Source organism: Chrysoperla carnea, chromosome 3 (genome assembly GCF_905475395.1).
Source record: "Chrysoperla carnea chromosome 3, inChrCarn1.1, whole genome shotgun sequence".
NCBI lineage: Eukaryota > Metazoa > Arthropoda > Insecta > Neuroptera > Chrysopidae > Chrysoperla > Chrysoperla carnea.
The window spans coordinates 32,306,085-32,321,553 of NC_058339.1; the positions used below are offsets into that span (position 1 = coordinate 32,306,085).

The 15,469-nt window shown below is 28.1% G+C and overlaps 1 protein-coding gene across 5 annotated transcripts in view; it reads right to left on the reverse strand.

The window, feature by feature from the left end:
• Positions 1–15,469, reverse strand: part of LOC123296455 (RNA-binding protein Musashi homolog Rbp6) — a 1,436,510-nt gene that overhangs the window by 683,891 nt on the left and 737,150 nt on the right. For all 5 annotated transcript variants that reach the window (XM_044877934.1, XM_044877933.1, XM_044877932.1 and 2 more), the window contains one exon: positions 3,789–3,873. In XM_044877934.1, the coding sequence (XP_044733869.1) occupies positions 3,789–3,873 (85 nt within the window). The remainder of the gene's footprint in view (positions 1–3,788; positions 3,874–15,469) is intronic.

Consider the following 15,469-nt stretch of genomic DNA (forward strand, 5'->3'; position numbering starts at 1 on the left):
TGCAGAGTTTCTGAGATATCGCAATATTTGGAACGATTTTAGTCCGTATCTCAAAAACTATTCGACCAGTCAAGAAATGCACCCGATTTTTGTACTTTTGGGTCAAAATTACCTTATATACTGGGTTTCATCGAAATTGGAGATAAAAAAATTATTTAGATTTTTTGCAATTTTTTTAAGGGGTGCCTTTATCATGAAAATTCAAGATTCACTGTCATAGTTTTCAAAATTAAGCAAGATTTTGTCTGCAAAGTATTCAGACAACATCTTAAGAAGGAAAATGTGTAATAATCGTAAATTTTGACTTGTACTATATTAATTTTTCAATAAAATAACAGAAAACATACAACGAAATAGGTAATATGAGTACATCTTAGCATATATAAAAATATACATATAATTGTTACAAAGACTATTTTCATTGTAAAAACAAAACATAGCATATAACAACAAATCTTTTCTTCATCTCTTTTCATCTCACATTCGCTTAATTATAACTATCTCTACTTGTTAGAACAGTATAGATGTGGAAAAAATACGATATACGAATGAAGATATTAATGTTGGATATCTCGAATGTGTTTGTTTATGTTTGTTTGGTTGATCACTGGCAGAATATGCAGATAGTGGTGATAATGATAATGATAATGTTGATGAGAAAAAGAAAGAGAAGTTTCACCTTATGATGATGATAGGTAGCTACTGTATATATAAACAGACGCAACAGACTGTATACCAAGAAAACTCTCTTTTGTTTTATGCACCAATGCATCATATAACGTATGTTATTTATGTATCGGTTACGTAAGGTAGATGGAAAAATATACATCTATCATTGTTACATGTAAATATATGAGTTAAAAGTACAGGGAGCTTCAAATATGATGACTCTTAGTAACGGGAACGGAAAGTAAACAATGATCGGAAAATTAGTATTTTGCTTATAATTTAAAATTAATCATTACTTTAAGACATTTTTGTTTGATCGTTTGTCAAAACTTACTTTACAAACCGTTTTCGTTTACCCATGGTAAGTCACCCTCCAATTTAAAGTTGTGGCAAAATTAAAAAATTTTTACATCAGCATTCCCAGATGCAAATTTTTATAAAATGTAGATGTCATTCGTTTAAAAATTATCTGTCCACGTTTGTCCATCCAAAATTTTTTGTATCCATCCTTCAGTTTTAAGTTATGAGTAAACTAAAATTTAGTTTAGCACCCCTAACTGCGAGTGTTCACATAGTACAAATGCAATTTGTTAAGCAATGGTTTTTACACATTCGTCCACTCAAAATTGTTGTCTGCTACAAGTCGATTTTAACTTTGAGGATATTAAAATTTGACATTTGCTCCCCCAAATGCAAAATTTCACAAAACACAGATTCCATTCGTTTTGTCACGTATGCCAAACCAAAATTTTTGTTTGTCAACGTGTTAAAATAAAGTTATGGCGAAAATAAAATTTTACTCCAGCATTTTTTCATAATACTACAAGTTGGCTCGTATTTGTTTCAAACCAGTAACCAGTATATTTCATTGATTCAAGTATGCCACAGATTCACAGGGCAGGGGCCAGTAGTGTTTGAAAGGGGGGATAAGAAATATATGCAAAAAAAAAATACTTGCAACAGAAAAGTGTTAATATTCTCAGGGTATCCCTGCAGGAGTACATTTGGAAAAACTATGAAATTTGATCAAGTCTCTCAAGTAGCCTCTTGCTTAAAATATATCTTAATATTAGATTGAATTCAGGATTTTGATCAAGTAAATTTAATGGTGGATATTTTCAATGATACAGTTTACATTGCATTTTCAATAAAATCGATGCTGTAGAAATTGATACAAGAAGATAAGTTACAATTTTACAATATAATATTTATTTTATTTATTATTTAAGGAAAAAAAATCATTGGTTAAAAAAATTATTTACTCCTATAAACATTCTAACCATTTGCACTATATATTTCTTTTTTTTTCTTTTTTTTTAATAAAAAGAAAACAACAACAACAAAAACATACATAGAAGAGAAAACCCATACAACATGAAAGTGAAGAAAAAAAAATTGTAGTGAGAACAAACACATTTCTTTTGATTAGTAAAATTGAATTTAATATTATATTATTGTGGATATATTTTTATGTACTTTTATTTTTTTATTTTGAGGTTGTATTATATTATTTTACAAAGAAACTAACAAGTTGGTGCACTACTTATTTTATATTTAAAATTCAAAAGAAACAAGTGAAAACAAACAATTGATTGAGTTAATTGTTGAAATACCATGTATGTTGACTACTCTGCCACATTACACATTCATACATGTCGCACATATATAACTGCTATTCCCAGTATAATACATACTATACAATTTACGCTCTCACGGGTAAACAATGATGTTTACGAAAAAAATGTTTTCAAAAGTTGTTTATTTTTTTATAAGGAACATTTTTTCATTTAATTTTTTGTTTTATCTCTAACGGTTTACAAAATGGATACTACGGACCCAAGACCCAATTGCCCTATGTTGCTCATTTACGAACTGGACATCACATTTACGTCCTAACCACGCTACTTTTCGTTTTTGAGTAATCATGATGACAGACGGGCAGACAGACGACAGACAGATAAGCAGAGAACCGGAAATCAAAACTGCTCTTAACTTAATGGAATGCATCTCAGTTGAACTAAAAATATTTTGAAATAAAAATTCGACTTGTATTAATAAATTTTTAAGCAATTAATAAATTACGTTTGTTCTCTGTTAAATTTAACACTTTTAATCTCTTACATGAACTTCACAATTATTTTTTCAATCCAACAGAAAAAAACTTTTCATACATACATATAAACCACGTTTAACAACTCAAAGGAATCAAACTGGTTTTGGAATTTCTCCAAACTAAATCGATTTTGTACAACACCACCTCTGTTTAAGTTGTTTCGGGTACGGAATCCTAAACTCACACTTGAAATACAGTTAAGAACACTCTCGATAAAATTACCTTTGAAACAAAACAAACAAAACATCAAATTCGGTTCATCAATTTAAGAGCTACGAGGCCATAAACAAACAGACAGACATTCAGACACACAGCGGTCAAACTTATAACACCGTTTTCTTAGGTTCGAGGGTTAAAAATTCAATTCCCAAGATATAAAATTTAGTAATAAATAATAAAAGGTGATACACTGGGTGTCTACCCAATTCATTTACAGAAACTCAAGTCACGTTACGTCAAAAATCTACGTCCCAATAAACTTGCCGCCTAAAACGAAAAAAATCACTTCCATTCGCAAAATTCAATCAATTAATATTCAATACTGTTGGAAATTTATCCGGTAAATGTATAATTTTTAACATCATATCAAAATTGATTATTTCATTAATATCTTCCTTGTATAATTAACTAAGAAAGCAGCAATCTACTGAGAAACTTTTATCAAATTAGCAATGTTTGAAATTTCTACAATGTTATCATAAAGAGTATCCTTAATTGCGTTTGGGAAATGGTTATAATATTTTAAAAATAAATAAAATTTTTATATTATATTTCCTGTTTTTGTTTATCAAATTTTGAATTCAAACCGTATTTCAAAAATTATTATTTTGCTTTGCATACGATACACAGGAACTCATAATAAACTAACACCCACTGGTACCAATATAAGCATTAATATATATATGGAAAAAAAAAACACTAAATCGATGTAATAAATTTAAAACGAAATCAAGCTAAAATTATGAATATACTGATGCCTTAAAAATAAACAAATAAAAACAATTACCTTTTTTCCGTCAAGTTCGTGAGTTCCTTGAGCTAAAACTTTGTCTACACTAGCAGGATCAGCGAATGTGATAAATCCGAAGCCCCTATAATCAAAACAAAAAAGTATACATTATTATCGATATATCATTCGACACAAACGGATATTTGCGCTACACACAAGTAAAAAAATTGTAAATTAAACAACAGAACGAAAAAAAAAATTTAAAACGAAATAAATTAAAAAAATTTAAATTAAAATAAGAGAAACAAAGTACGCAACATAAATTTCAACAAAAAAAAACAATGTTTTCAACTTTTTAATTCCAACCAACACAGAAACACAATAACGGAAAAAAGAAGCTTTTTTCTCTGTATGTAATACACAAATTGATATATTTTGTAAAACAAAAATAAAATTTAAGGTTTAATATAATTTTTAAACAGCTGGAGAGTAAAGTTTATCACAGTTATAAAATATGTATTTACAAAAGAGAGAGGAAAAAAGAAAATTGCTATGAAGATTTCACAAGCTTAAAAGTTTCGAAAAGCTAAAGTTTGGGAAGAAAAAAAAACTAATGAAATGTAACTACATCACTAATTATGCTCTAAGAAATTTAAATTTAAAAAAGAAAGTGAGGTTATAATATATTCTATGTGTAAAATTTTTGTTTCTATTTTTTTTTTTTGGGAGAATTTTGAATAAAATTAATAAATTGGATACTAAGATGATGTTTATGGGGGACATACCTGGATGTAGAAAATGCTTGAACAACACCATTCCCGTTATACACCAATGGCGCAGTAGAGATGCCATCTCGTGGGCTGAAAGAGAATCACTCTTCAAACCCTTCTTTCCCTTATTTTCAATAGACTGAACTATAGATATACATAATACATAAATATTTTTTATACTTCTTGCTAGAAAGTTATTGTTTTCACATCGAGAAATGGAATAAAAAAATTACATGAAATCTTGACGTTTTGCAGTGTCTATCCAAAATGAGAACAACCAAAAAATAATTTTTACAAAATGTATTAATGTTTACAGTGTGTGTTTTTGTGAATATCTATTTGTTGTAAAATCAATTTGCAATTTTCAAACGGCATTATAATTAGAAGAATTAGAATCGATAGGTCAATAGGTTCGTAAATTACTCAATTTTTTTTTATAATGAATAATTTTAATCGACTAAGTAAAATTATTTGAGTAAGTAAAAATATTATCCGTAAATTCTTGTTCTTAAGTAGTATAGACAACTTTTATTTGCTAACTTTTAACTTAAATTATTTTCTTTCATGTCTCTGCTGATTGTAAGAAAAAAAACAATTTAGATCGTGATCCCACAATCAAGCGAAGTTTCTACGATGTTTCTTCTCTTTCGCTGTTTAGAAGATTAGTAAAGGTATTTTTGATGTTAAAGATAAATGAGTTTTTGAATTGAATTTTTACCACTGTGGTATAATTTATGTAAAACTACTTTTGAGTGCTTCGGCGATGTTCTTTGTCTGTCTTATATTAAGTTGGAAATGTAAAATCATTGACAGGAAAATTACAACAGTTCAAAAGGTAAAAATTAGTGATTATCTTTCTCAGTTTTCTTTATTATCTTACTCACCTTTATCTATTAATCCGCCAAATGGCAGAAAAAAAGAATCCTAGAAATTATAGACTAAGCGGTTAAATGGTCTGGTCTCATAAGGTCATATCCACTATGGCTAGTTTTAGATTACCCTTCACCATTAATTGCTTAGTCACGCAATCACCGCCATAAGGCCCGGTTTATATGTAGATACATAAAAATACATTTAATAATAAAATAATAAAAAAGAAGTGTGGTAAAATGAGTTTAAAAAAAATTCTATTTTCGTAATTTTTATTTTATTTAATGTTATAGCCTTGTGTGTGTAATTTTGTTTATTTATTTACGAATTTTTTTGTTGTTGTATAGTACCTATAATACATAGACTTTTTAGTGTAGGGCTCGGTCAGTCACATAAAGCAACTGTATATGCTCATCCGTACGAACATATTCTCCCAATTAATATTAAACTAAGTTTTTTCCATGAAAACATGTGTTATATCTGTGCACGTGAGATGATTTTTATATATTCATCATTTTTTTTATTCACATTAAATGCAATGCATTTTTTGTGATATTTACAAATGTAGTTATTATATTAAATGCGTATACAAAATTCATTGGAATTGTGATTTTGTATATGTAAATAATGATCTATAAGCTTTGATAAAAACTCCATTGTATAAGAACTGGAATACGGTTTGTTGCCTGATATCGACTTTCTCATATTACGCATAAAAATATAAAATTAGACTTGATACCATGGCAAAATTTTAAATTGAAATTGATTAAAAAACGAAGAAGTTATAATCATTCAAAGACGCTTTTCCATCTCTTTTTAGCAAAACAAAGTTTGTATATGTTTCTCAATGGTGATATCGGACAAGGCCGTGACTAACCTATAACTGCCTCTTTGTTTAAATATAAGAATTTTAAACGTTCATATTTTGCGTACTTCTAAAGATTTTCGAAAACCTCATTTCACTTTTTGGTCCGAGCAGTGAGAATTCTTCACCTGAAGTGGTAAGTCGAAAGACTAGAGAGTAATAGTGCCAAATCAAAATTGAAACATGTTCTCGCAATTTCCATAAATAACTACTATAACGAAATAGTACTGCTCATTGCTCATGTTAGTTTGTACATGACATTTTAATATAATTTTATTTGATAACCAATTTTATAAAAGAAATATTTTATTGTTAATTTTATCTAGAACAATAATAAAAACGATTCAAAATAGTATGTACGGAGAAAATACAATAAATACATGTAATTTTGGACCTCGGACTTTTTTAACGTAATGAATAATCGATTACCTAAATTTTCGCCAAATAGATACTCTTAAAAACAACACAACACAACACTTGTGACAATGTATACACACTTCCGTAATAAAAATGGCATTAATTTTTTTTTTAAATTTTTTTGGTAATTATTTTGTTGACGACACATTTAAATGAAAAAAGGACGATTATAAAACACAATAAATACATCGTACTTTTTTTTAGCATATGTATTTTATATACACGTATATATATAGTTCAGCGTTTTAGTTCAATTTTTTTCAAGTATTTTTATGAAGTGCAGAACAGTGGAATGTATTTTCAAGTACGTCACATGACATCAAGTGAAAAAATCACCTTACAATCTATATAATATACTCTATATACAAACCTACCACATAACAATACACACTAATGGATTTTCAAGCTAAAAGTGTGTTGTTATACAAAAGTGTATTTTAGTATACACTACTGTTGAAAAAATTCAAAAACAGGCAATTTTTTGAGAATATTTTATAATTTTTCAATTTTGGTTCAATACCTCAGACTACAGAGAATTCTTTTCTGCATTACATTACAGGATTTATTTTTTTAATTTAAATAGTTTCAGTATCCCGTACTGAATGTAAATGCACAAAATCCTTACAAAAATAGGCGGGAAAAGTGTCTCCATTTTAAAGCAAACCGTTTTGGGCTATATCTTCATAACCGTGCACTTTAGACAAAAGATAGTAAAAACTTTATTGAAGATAATTAAATTTCCTGCTTTTTTTGTCAATATTTTTTTTAGATCACTAACCGTTTATGACTTATACAACTGTAACGATTTATTTATTGATAATTTGACCCATATCTCTGATTCAAGTTAGGGAAATTTTGTGAAAGGCTGTGTAAATAACATAGAAAAATTCCGTTTTCCATGTCTATCATCATATTTGACAACGTGGAAATTTGCCAAAATTTTCTACTTGCAATTAATAAATTACTTAATAAAGTTTCTCCATGGTAGTGAAAAGTATTTTAAGTTAGAGACAGAATTTCGGTGCATATTTTCTCAACTCATTTGATCAAATGCAGAATTTTAAGACACATTTTTAAAAGAAACTAAAGGAATTAAAGGAAATGACAAGATACAAAGATGTGTATTTCAACGTTACACGAAAATCCTTATAATACTTTTGACTCACTATAAAAAATAAAATAACTTTTATAAAATGATTTTAGCAGGAAACTGGAAAACCGTGGAAGTTTCGTTTTTTACGAATATCTTGGAAAATTTTAAGAACTTTAGGTTTCAAAGAAACTGAGTAAAATGTCTATGTCTGGAATAGTTAAAAAACAGTGAAGTGATTCTCAACAACCTGTTCCGAAATTTTTCAACAGCAGTATTTTGGTAGACATAAATACATTGACTATACACATAATACCTATATACATATTTTATACACCTCATTTTTTGATGTAGCGGGTATCACATTTTAAATGACGCATCATACATTATGTGTGGTATATTATTATTTTTTTATCTTCTAAGTTCTATTTTAATATTTAAAAAAATATTAAAACAAGAAAAGTACTTTCCAACCACCCTTATTTTTGGATATGGTTACTAATGAATTGTGTAAGCGTTTAAAACGTGATACTCAGTATTTAAAACTGAGGTATAAAACTGTTTGGGAATTGGAATATTTTTGGTATTACGTTTTATATAACAGTCAAATTTAAACTTTATATACATTGGTTTTTCTCAACAGTCTAGGTAAAGTTGAAAAGACAAAAAGATCAATATTTTTACCAGTCAAGGTATTGTTAATAAGACAAAAAGATGCTCTTGAAAATCCCAAGCTAGATCTTCTTAACCAAACCTAGTTAAAGTCTTATTTTATGGTTGTAAACAATTGCGCCTAATGCATTGTTTTAGTAAAGTTTTAAGAAGGCCTATAATAAATAACTTATTATGCTCTCTGATAAGAAACATCCAACGAAAAAACCAGCTTGTTATCTTATTTCTCTTCATTCAATAAAGAAACTAAACCCTCATTAGTCTGATCATGTTTTCCAAGGAACGGTGGCATGGGATTCGCAATATCTGAGCTTCTAAAGTGCTTCGTGACTAAAAAATTTATACATTTGTTACAAATTTGGGTCCATCCACTTTTGAAGTAATTTGCAAACAAAATATCGTTAAAATGTCCACCTCAACTTTTCTACAGGCCATGATTTGTATGACACAATTTTTTAATGAAACTTAGTCTACAGCTTCATAACTAAGTCGCCCTATAAGCTCAGTTAATTAAGGCGTAACCAATTCCGACCGCGCTATCCTTAGGGTATCGGGGTCGATTTCCGCCAGCGCATCAAAATTAATTTAATTGATAGTTGTGATGGGCTAGTGTAATGCATGGTATATGCATGAAGGAGGTGCACTCAGCCTCTGAAATTGAGGAGCTGATAAATGAAATTATCAGCGGAAAGGTGGTAATACACATATATGGTATCACAATGGGTTCTATCGCCCAAGTGTATCCTTTCCACTTTCCAGATAATTTCATAGGAAAGAAATTACAAAAGAAAATTTAAATAAGTATTGGTCGTCATTTTCAAGATATTTATTTTCCCACTTCAATGTTTGGGCTATAAAATAAAGCATATTATTTAATTTTGATATGCTTAATAATTTTATATAGATAAAATTTTATCGAGAATTTAAACATAATAATTTGTTAAAGCAGATTGAAAAGAATCTACATTAAATTTCTGATTATTCTCAATTGGAATACTAATCACATAAATAATTTACAAGATAATATTATTAAAATGGTGTCTGCATGTTTCGGAATACATTTTCAATAATTTAAATAAAAATTGAAAACAAACAGTTTTACATATTCATGATATTTATATGACTTCATATATGAATATCTATCTAGTTTTGAATTCAACATACAAACATTCTCAACTAAAATATTTATTAAAGGAATAGACTTTATTGATTTTATAAACTATAACATTTGCAAATGGCTTCTGTAGGCTGTTTAATATTTCCGGAAAGTATTACTACTCAATATACTAATAAAAAACAAATACAATTACAAAAAATTATTTTATTTTTATTATTGAAAAACAAAACTGATCGTAAAAGAGTTTCTATGAATTTTTTTTACTGTTTATAAACTGGGTGACCAAAGGAAAAAGGGACTATGAGCCATGCTAGGCTTAGTATGAATATTACGTGATATGTCAACCTTCTATTATATGTTTTGTAGATATGTTATTCAGAAAAATGATCCAAGACTAAACTTTTTTCTTCTTTTAAAGCTTGGTTCTTTTGATATAACCTAGTCCGAGAAATGAGTTTAAACCTAACGCCACTTACATCAATTGCCACAATTCCTCTGAAAACATTCTTCACATTACTACCATATATAATTATTTACATTTTTATTCTGCACCATTTATGCCAATATAAAATGAAAATCCTTGATGAATTGCGTATGCGTTTGCTTAAAATTTTATCTTAGCCTAAAATATAAATCAAAATCTTTATCAGCTTTCTGTAAGCTGCATTTGTAATTTTTAGTATAAACGGCGAGATGATCGCAAATTTTTCGTCACAAAAAAACAATAATCGAAATAAAATTGAATGAGAATTATCGGCTTATAACATGAATATTTTTGAAGGGATTCTAAAAATTCATGCCAGTGGCGTCAAAAACTAACCTATTTTTCAAGGGTCGGAGCTTGATATTCCAATTTTCTATTGTATTAAAAGAGTAAGTGTTGGGACAATCTTATTTCTCATATTCATATTTAAATCAAGGAGTCCCAACAAATAACGCTTGCCAGCTCTCCCAATTTAATCGCGAAGATTTTAATTATACGGTTTCATCTATTGAAAAAGAATATTTTGAGTCTTGAAGAATATTTTATTTTGTCAAGTCTGCTATTTTGTCAAATTTTAAGTCATGTTATGCAGTTTTAATTCTTCGGTATTAATCCCTTCTTGAGTATTAAGATTTGCTGTTAACTAGTAAAAAGATGTTAATGTATCTTAAAATAAATAAATGTTTCTTCCGATTTTCTCAAATATTTAGATTTCAAACTTTACGCTAAAAATTCTAAAAGGAATGGAAAAAAATATCAAAAATTCTTGAAGCATTCTGTAAAAATTTTCTTTTTTATATTTTGTAAATTGACAACGAAAAAACAAAATTTTTTATATATAATACGTAATACCAATTGACTGATTCGACAAAAACAATACACAATTATGTGGTATGGAATTATTGGCAGAGAAATGAGAAGGAAATGGTTTATAAAAGAGAGGAGCAAGGGAAATGATTTGGTTAAATAAAACAGAAAAAAAAACACAACGGACAAACGTGCACATTGGTTATATGGGTATACAGAGTATATAGTTTGTATGGTGTATATATATATATATATATATATAAATGTCTATATAAGGTTTAAAGCCATCTCTAATATCTAATAAAAGCATTCGAGCACAAGCAATGACTCGAGTAATTAACCGTTTTTAATTGCATTTATATATTATTCCATGTCACAAACAACTGCTCACCCTACACCCGAAAACTGTATATATATATTTTCGTATATGACTTTTTTTTTATATTACACACAGGATACAAGTACATACAGTGGAACCAGTTTATAAGGATGTAAAAACGATGGAAAATTGTTTATAGAACAAGCACTTTTAGTAGATTATTTGCAATTTTACATTTCGCAGTGCTAATACTCGCAGCTCATATTATATGGATTGTGTTAAAACTAAAATCATATCGCCGTGTTGTAATTTGAAGACGAAAATTAGCTTTTTCATTTATTATTTAAGAAATGAAAGAGTTTTCAGCAAAATAATTTCGTCCGCTTTTTAAGGGTAGTAATAAAACTTAAAAAAACTGAATAAACAGAATCTGAAAAGTGGATAAAACACATCATCTATCTATGGAGATAATGATCGTTTAAGCATAAGCTGCAGTACATGTTCGAAGAATAATCTACGAAGGCTTACAAGACGTTTTTTTTAATGTTTTTTCCACCTCTGGGATGTTAGGCGTGTGGACTACAGGGGTCGTACTCACACGACTTCAGTACCACACCGACTATGTACTGCCAATTTTTTCAAAGTTAAATCGTAAAGGTAAATAGTTTTGCTTTCCATTTCTATTGATCATTATAGTTGATACACTTTTACTAAAAATTTGGACAGCATAATTTCTTTCATTTTTTTTGTTTTAAGCCCTATAACGTCATATAAACATATAAACTCGTTGTATATGGTTTCACTGTACAAAACAATGTTGTTTGTTAGACAAAGATACCTTATATATATTTCTATTATTATTATTGTTATTGACAATAAATTGATATAAATCAAACGAATAAAAACAGAAAAAAATACAATTTCTGTTTATTGATATAATTTTTTTTACTACGTAATCCGAATAATAATAAATTTTCTTTTTTTAACTTCCATTCTGCCAGTAGCATGAATAGTAAGCGCTAACTAACGACGAATTTATAAAGTTTCTATAAATGCCTGCCTATTAATTCGTTTTTAATGGAGTGTAAGCTAATTTTTATCTTTTAGTTGTTATATTTAAATTTATAAATTCTGCGAGGGTGATGACTTGTTATGTAATTTTAAGATAGAGTCAAGGGGTAAGTAAAGTTTATTTTATGTTTTGTGAAGTGTTGCATCAAAAAATCTAACATTAAATACATCTTATTTAATTTAATTAATACATCTAAAACATAAAAACACATCTATTATTTGTGGTTATCAGAAATTATCTTTTGAAAATTATCTACTAGACCAGCTTCCAGCTATTGATTTTTGAATGTGTGTCTCTATTTTATGTCGTACTATAACTAACGTTTTTAGTGATTAAAAATTCGAAGAATAAGGAATACAAAGTTTTGTGGTTATTTTACTCAAGGCTATTTTATATCGGAACAATTAAGATATCTTACAGTCGATTCTTCGAAAGTGGAATCTGTTTTTAGAATTTTTGCTTTTTAAGAATAGGCATCCTGATCTTTAAATAAACAAAAAATTTTCATGTTGTGATTCAAATTGAACACCAGATGATAATGAATAATAGTTTAACCCCAAGATTGTGCACAAATTGACAAGAATTTGCTTTGACTACGGGAGTCAGTGAATTCCTTAAACTTAAAATTGATTATACAATAATTTTATAAGAAATTTGCTCTTTTTACAGTATTAAAATTATATTTTTATGATCATTTTTTAAATCCTACATAAAAATATAAAATAGTGTACATAAAGATGTTAAAAAACAAAAAAAATTAAGGTGTTGCTCGTACAGAAATTAATTTGATTTTAAATGATAAAATAAATGTTACACAAAACACACAAAATTGCACGCACGCAACTGACAGGGAAAGAAAACCAAGTAATAGGTGGTTTTGAAAATTAAAAAAAAAAAAAATAATATTAGAGAAAATTTATTTTTTCTATCTCTATATATTATAAATGCGAAAGTAAGCATGTTTGTTTGTTTGTTACGCTTTCACGCTTAAACTAGAGAATGGTTTTTAATGAAACTGTACAGCAATATGGCTCATACTTCAGAATAACCCATAAGATATAATATACAAAAAAAAAATTAAAATTAATTTAATTTGACATTACCATAAATTACAGATTTCTGTAAAAACAGTCAATATAATATGTTTCACGGCCATCTTTTCTAATATACTCAATGAATAATTACAACTATTATACATTTAAAAATTAAAAAAATAGAAAACCATACATATATTTTACGTGTGTAAAACAATCCTTGCCATTATTTCGAGTGTTATAGACAGGGGATAAGCGAGAGCTATCTTTATCAATCTTTACTTTTAAACCCAGCGAAGCGGGTGGGTATCATTCTAGTTTAAACATAAAGGTTATAGTACAACCTTTATCGACTGCATACGTATATCTACTACCTACGTAAATAGGGGTGCGTAATGGTTTGTAACTTTCTCTTCAAATCGAATATAAAATGAATAAAATTTTGTTTTTATTAAATTTAACTAACTCGTATGCGTAGGGTTCGATTTTTTTTACTACACATGATGCACATGCTTTTTCAGTTTATTAGGCAATTTTCTGTTAATTTAAAATTTTAAACATGAATTTATTAATTTTGATTTTCAATTTATGGGAAATTGAATTTAGCTTATTCTAACTTTTGATTCTGTACGAATGAATTTTGTGGTTGGAAAATGAACATTTTTTCATGGAATAAATGTATTATACCATTTATGTTTACCAACTACAGAAATTTTACAATTTTTGATTTGGAGTGGATATGTTAGACTTTCAAAGATACTTTCAGCTAGCCATGCCAATATCTATCCAAATATAGATTTAGTTATACGTATTTCTTTTATAAACAATAATGTAAAATTACTGGGCATTTGATTATTTGCTCGGTCATTCGTCAAATGACCTCTGTTTATGTAAATAACCAAGTGTTACTTGTTTTCTAAAAGGAAATTTTACTTTCGATTTCGTTTATTAAAAACAACAACACAAAAAGGAATATTAAAAGTAAAATCGCTGTGCTGGACATAAACATTGTGCCCACAACAATATCAGAAGTAGTTATTCAGTTATTGAGATTTCGTCTGAAATCGCTGTGACATATCACCTCCGTAATGGATTTGAAGCGGCGCGGCATCCCTTATTTGATTAAATAAACTTTTATTACCCAATATGCTAAGTTTTATTTAATTTTGAAATATGATTTATTTTGTGATTTTTCGATTATTTCGGGGGTTACCCTTTACCCGGGGAAAACTGTTTTTCCCCGATTTCAATAAAACTAGTAGGTAAAGCAAATTTAAAAAAAAAACATTGAACCATAAGACGATCTCAATCTTCAAATGAACCTGATTTAGAATTTTTTGGATCAAAATTACCCAATATTCAAGGTTTTATTCCATTTTTAACTGAAATTATTTTGTGGTTTTTCAATCGATTAAAATATTTTCTTCGACCTCGAAAACTTGTTCTCATAGCTAATATGTACCCTAAAAGCAATATGACGGGAAGTTAATGGCACAACACCTTTTTCATGGAATAATATAATAATTTAATATTCGATTACAATTTGTTAGAAAGAAGTTGCTTAGCTTTTCCAATTAAAATCATTTTGTATGAAAACAATCAATTTGACAGCTAAAAGTAACATATTTGAAAGAAAATTTAAGTAATATTCGTACAACAATAGTGAAATTATATAATTTTTTTGTGTATAATTTTGTAGTTTGTTGTTGTTGTTACTCTTTACTTGATTGACTGACATAATGATAAAACATTTGTATATATAGCATATATTCTATGTATATTCCATATGTATATTTGAAACAACTATGCACTCACTATAATATGAATATGTATTTCTGACATGTTATATAACAGTAGAATATTCAATATGCAAAGATTTTAATTTACTGCTTTAGCAGTAGAAGTAACAAAACATAGCAAGGCATAGCAGCATAGCATTTATGCTATCTAGTGTATCTATTTATACAGGATGGCCCAAGTCATAATAGCAGGACTTTTTCAATGAAACTTTCGGGATAAATAGTGTTGAAATTTTAGAAGAAGACATTTTTTTGTGAATGTTACCAAAACGGCTGCTTAGAAAATATAAATTCAGCATACCTAGCCTGAAACATGGTCCATTGCCTACTGTTATTGCATTTCTAAAGCAGTGGCACTAGAGATTTTTTCAAGAAACTGGTTTTTTTGAACTGGTTTTCCCCATCTCTGTTTTGCAGGTTTT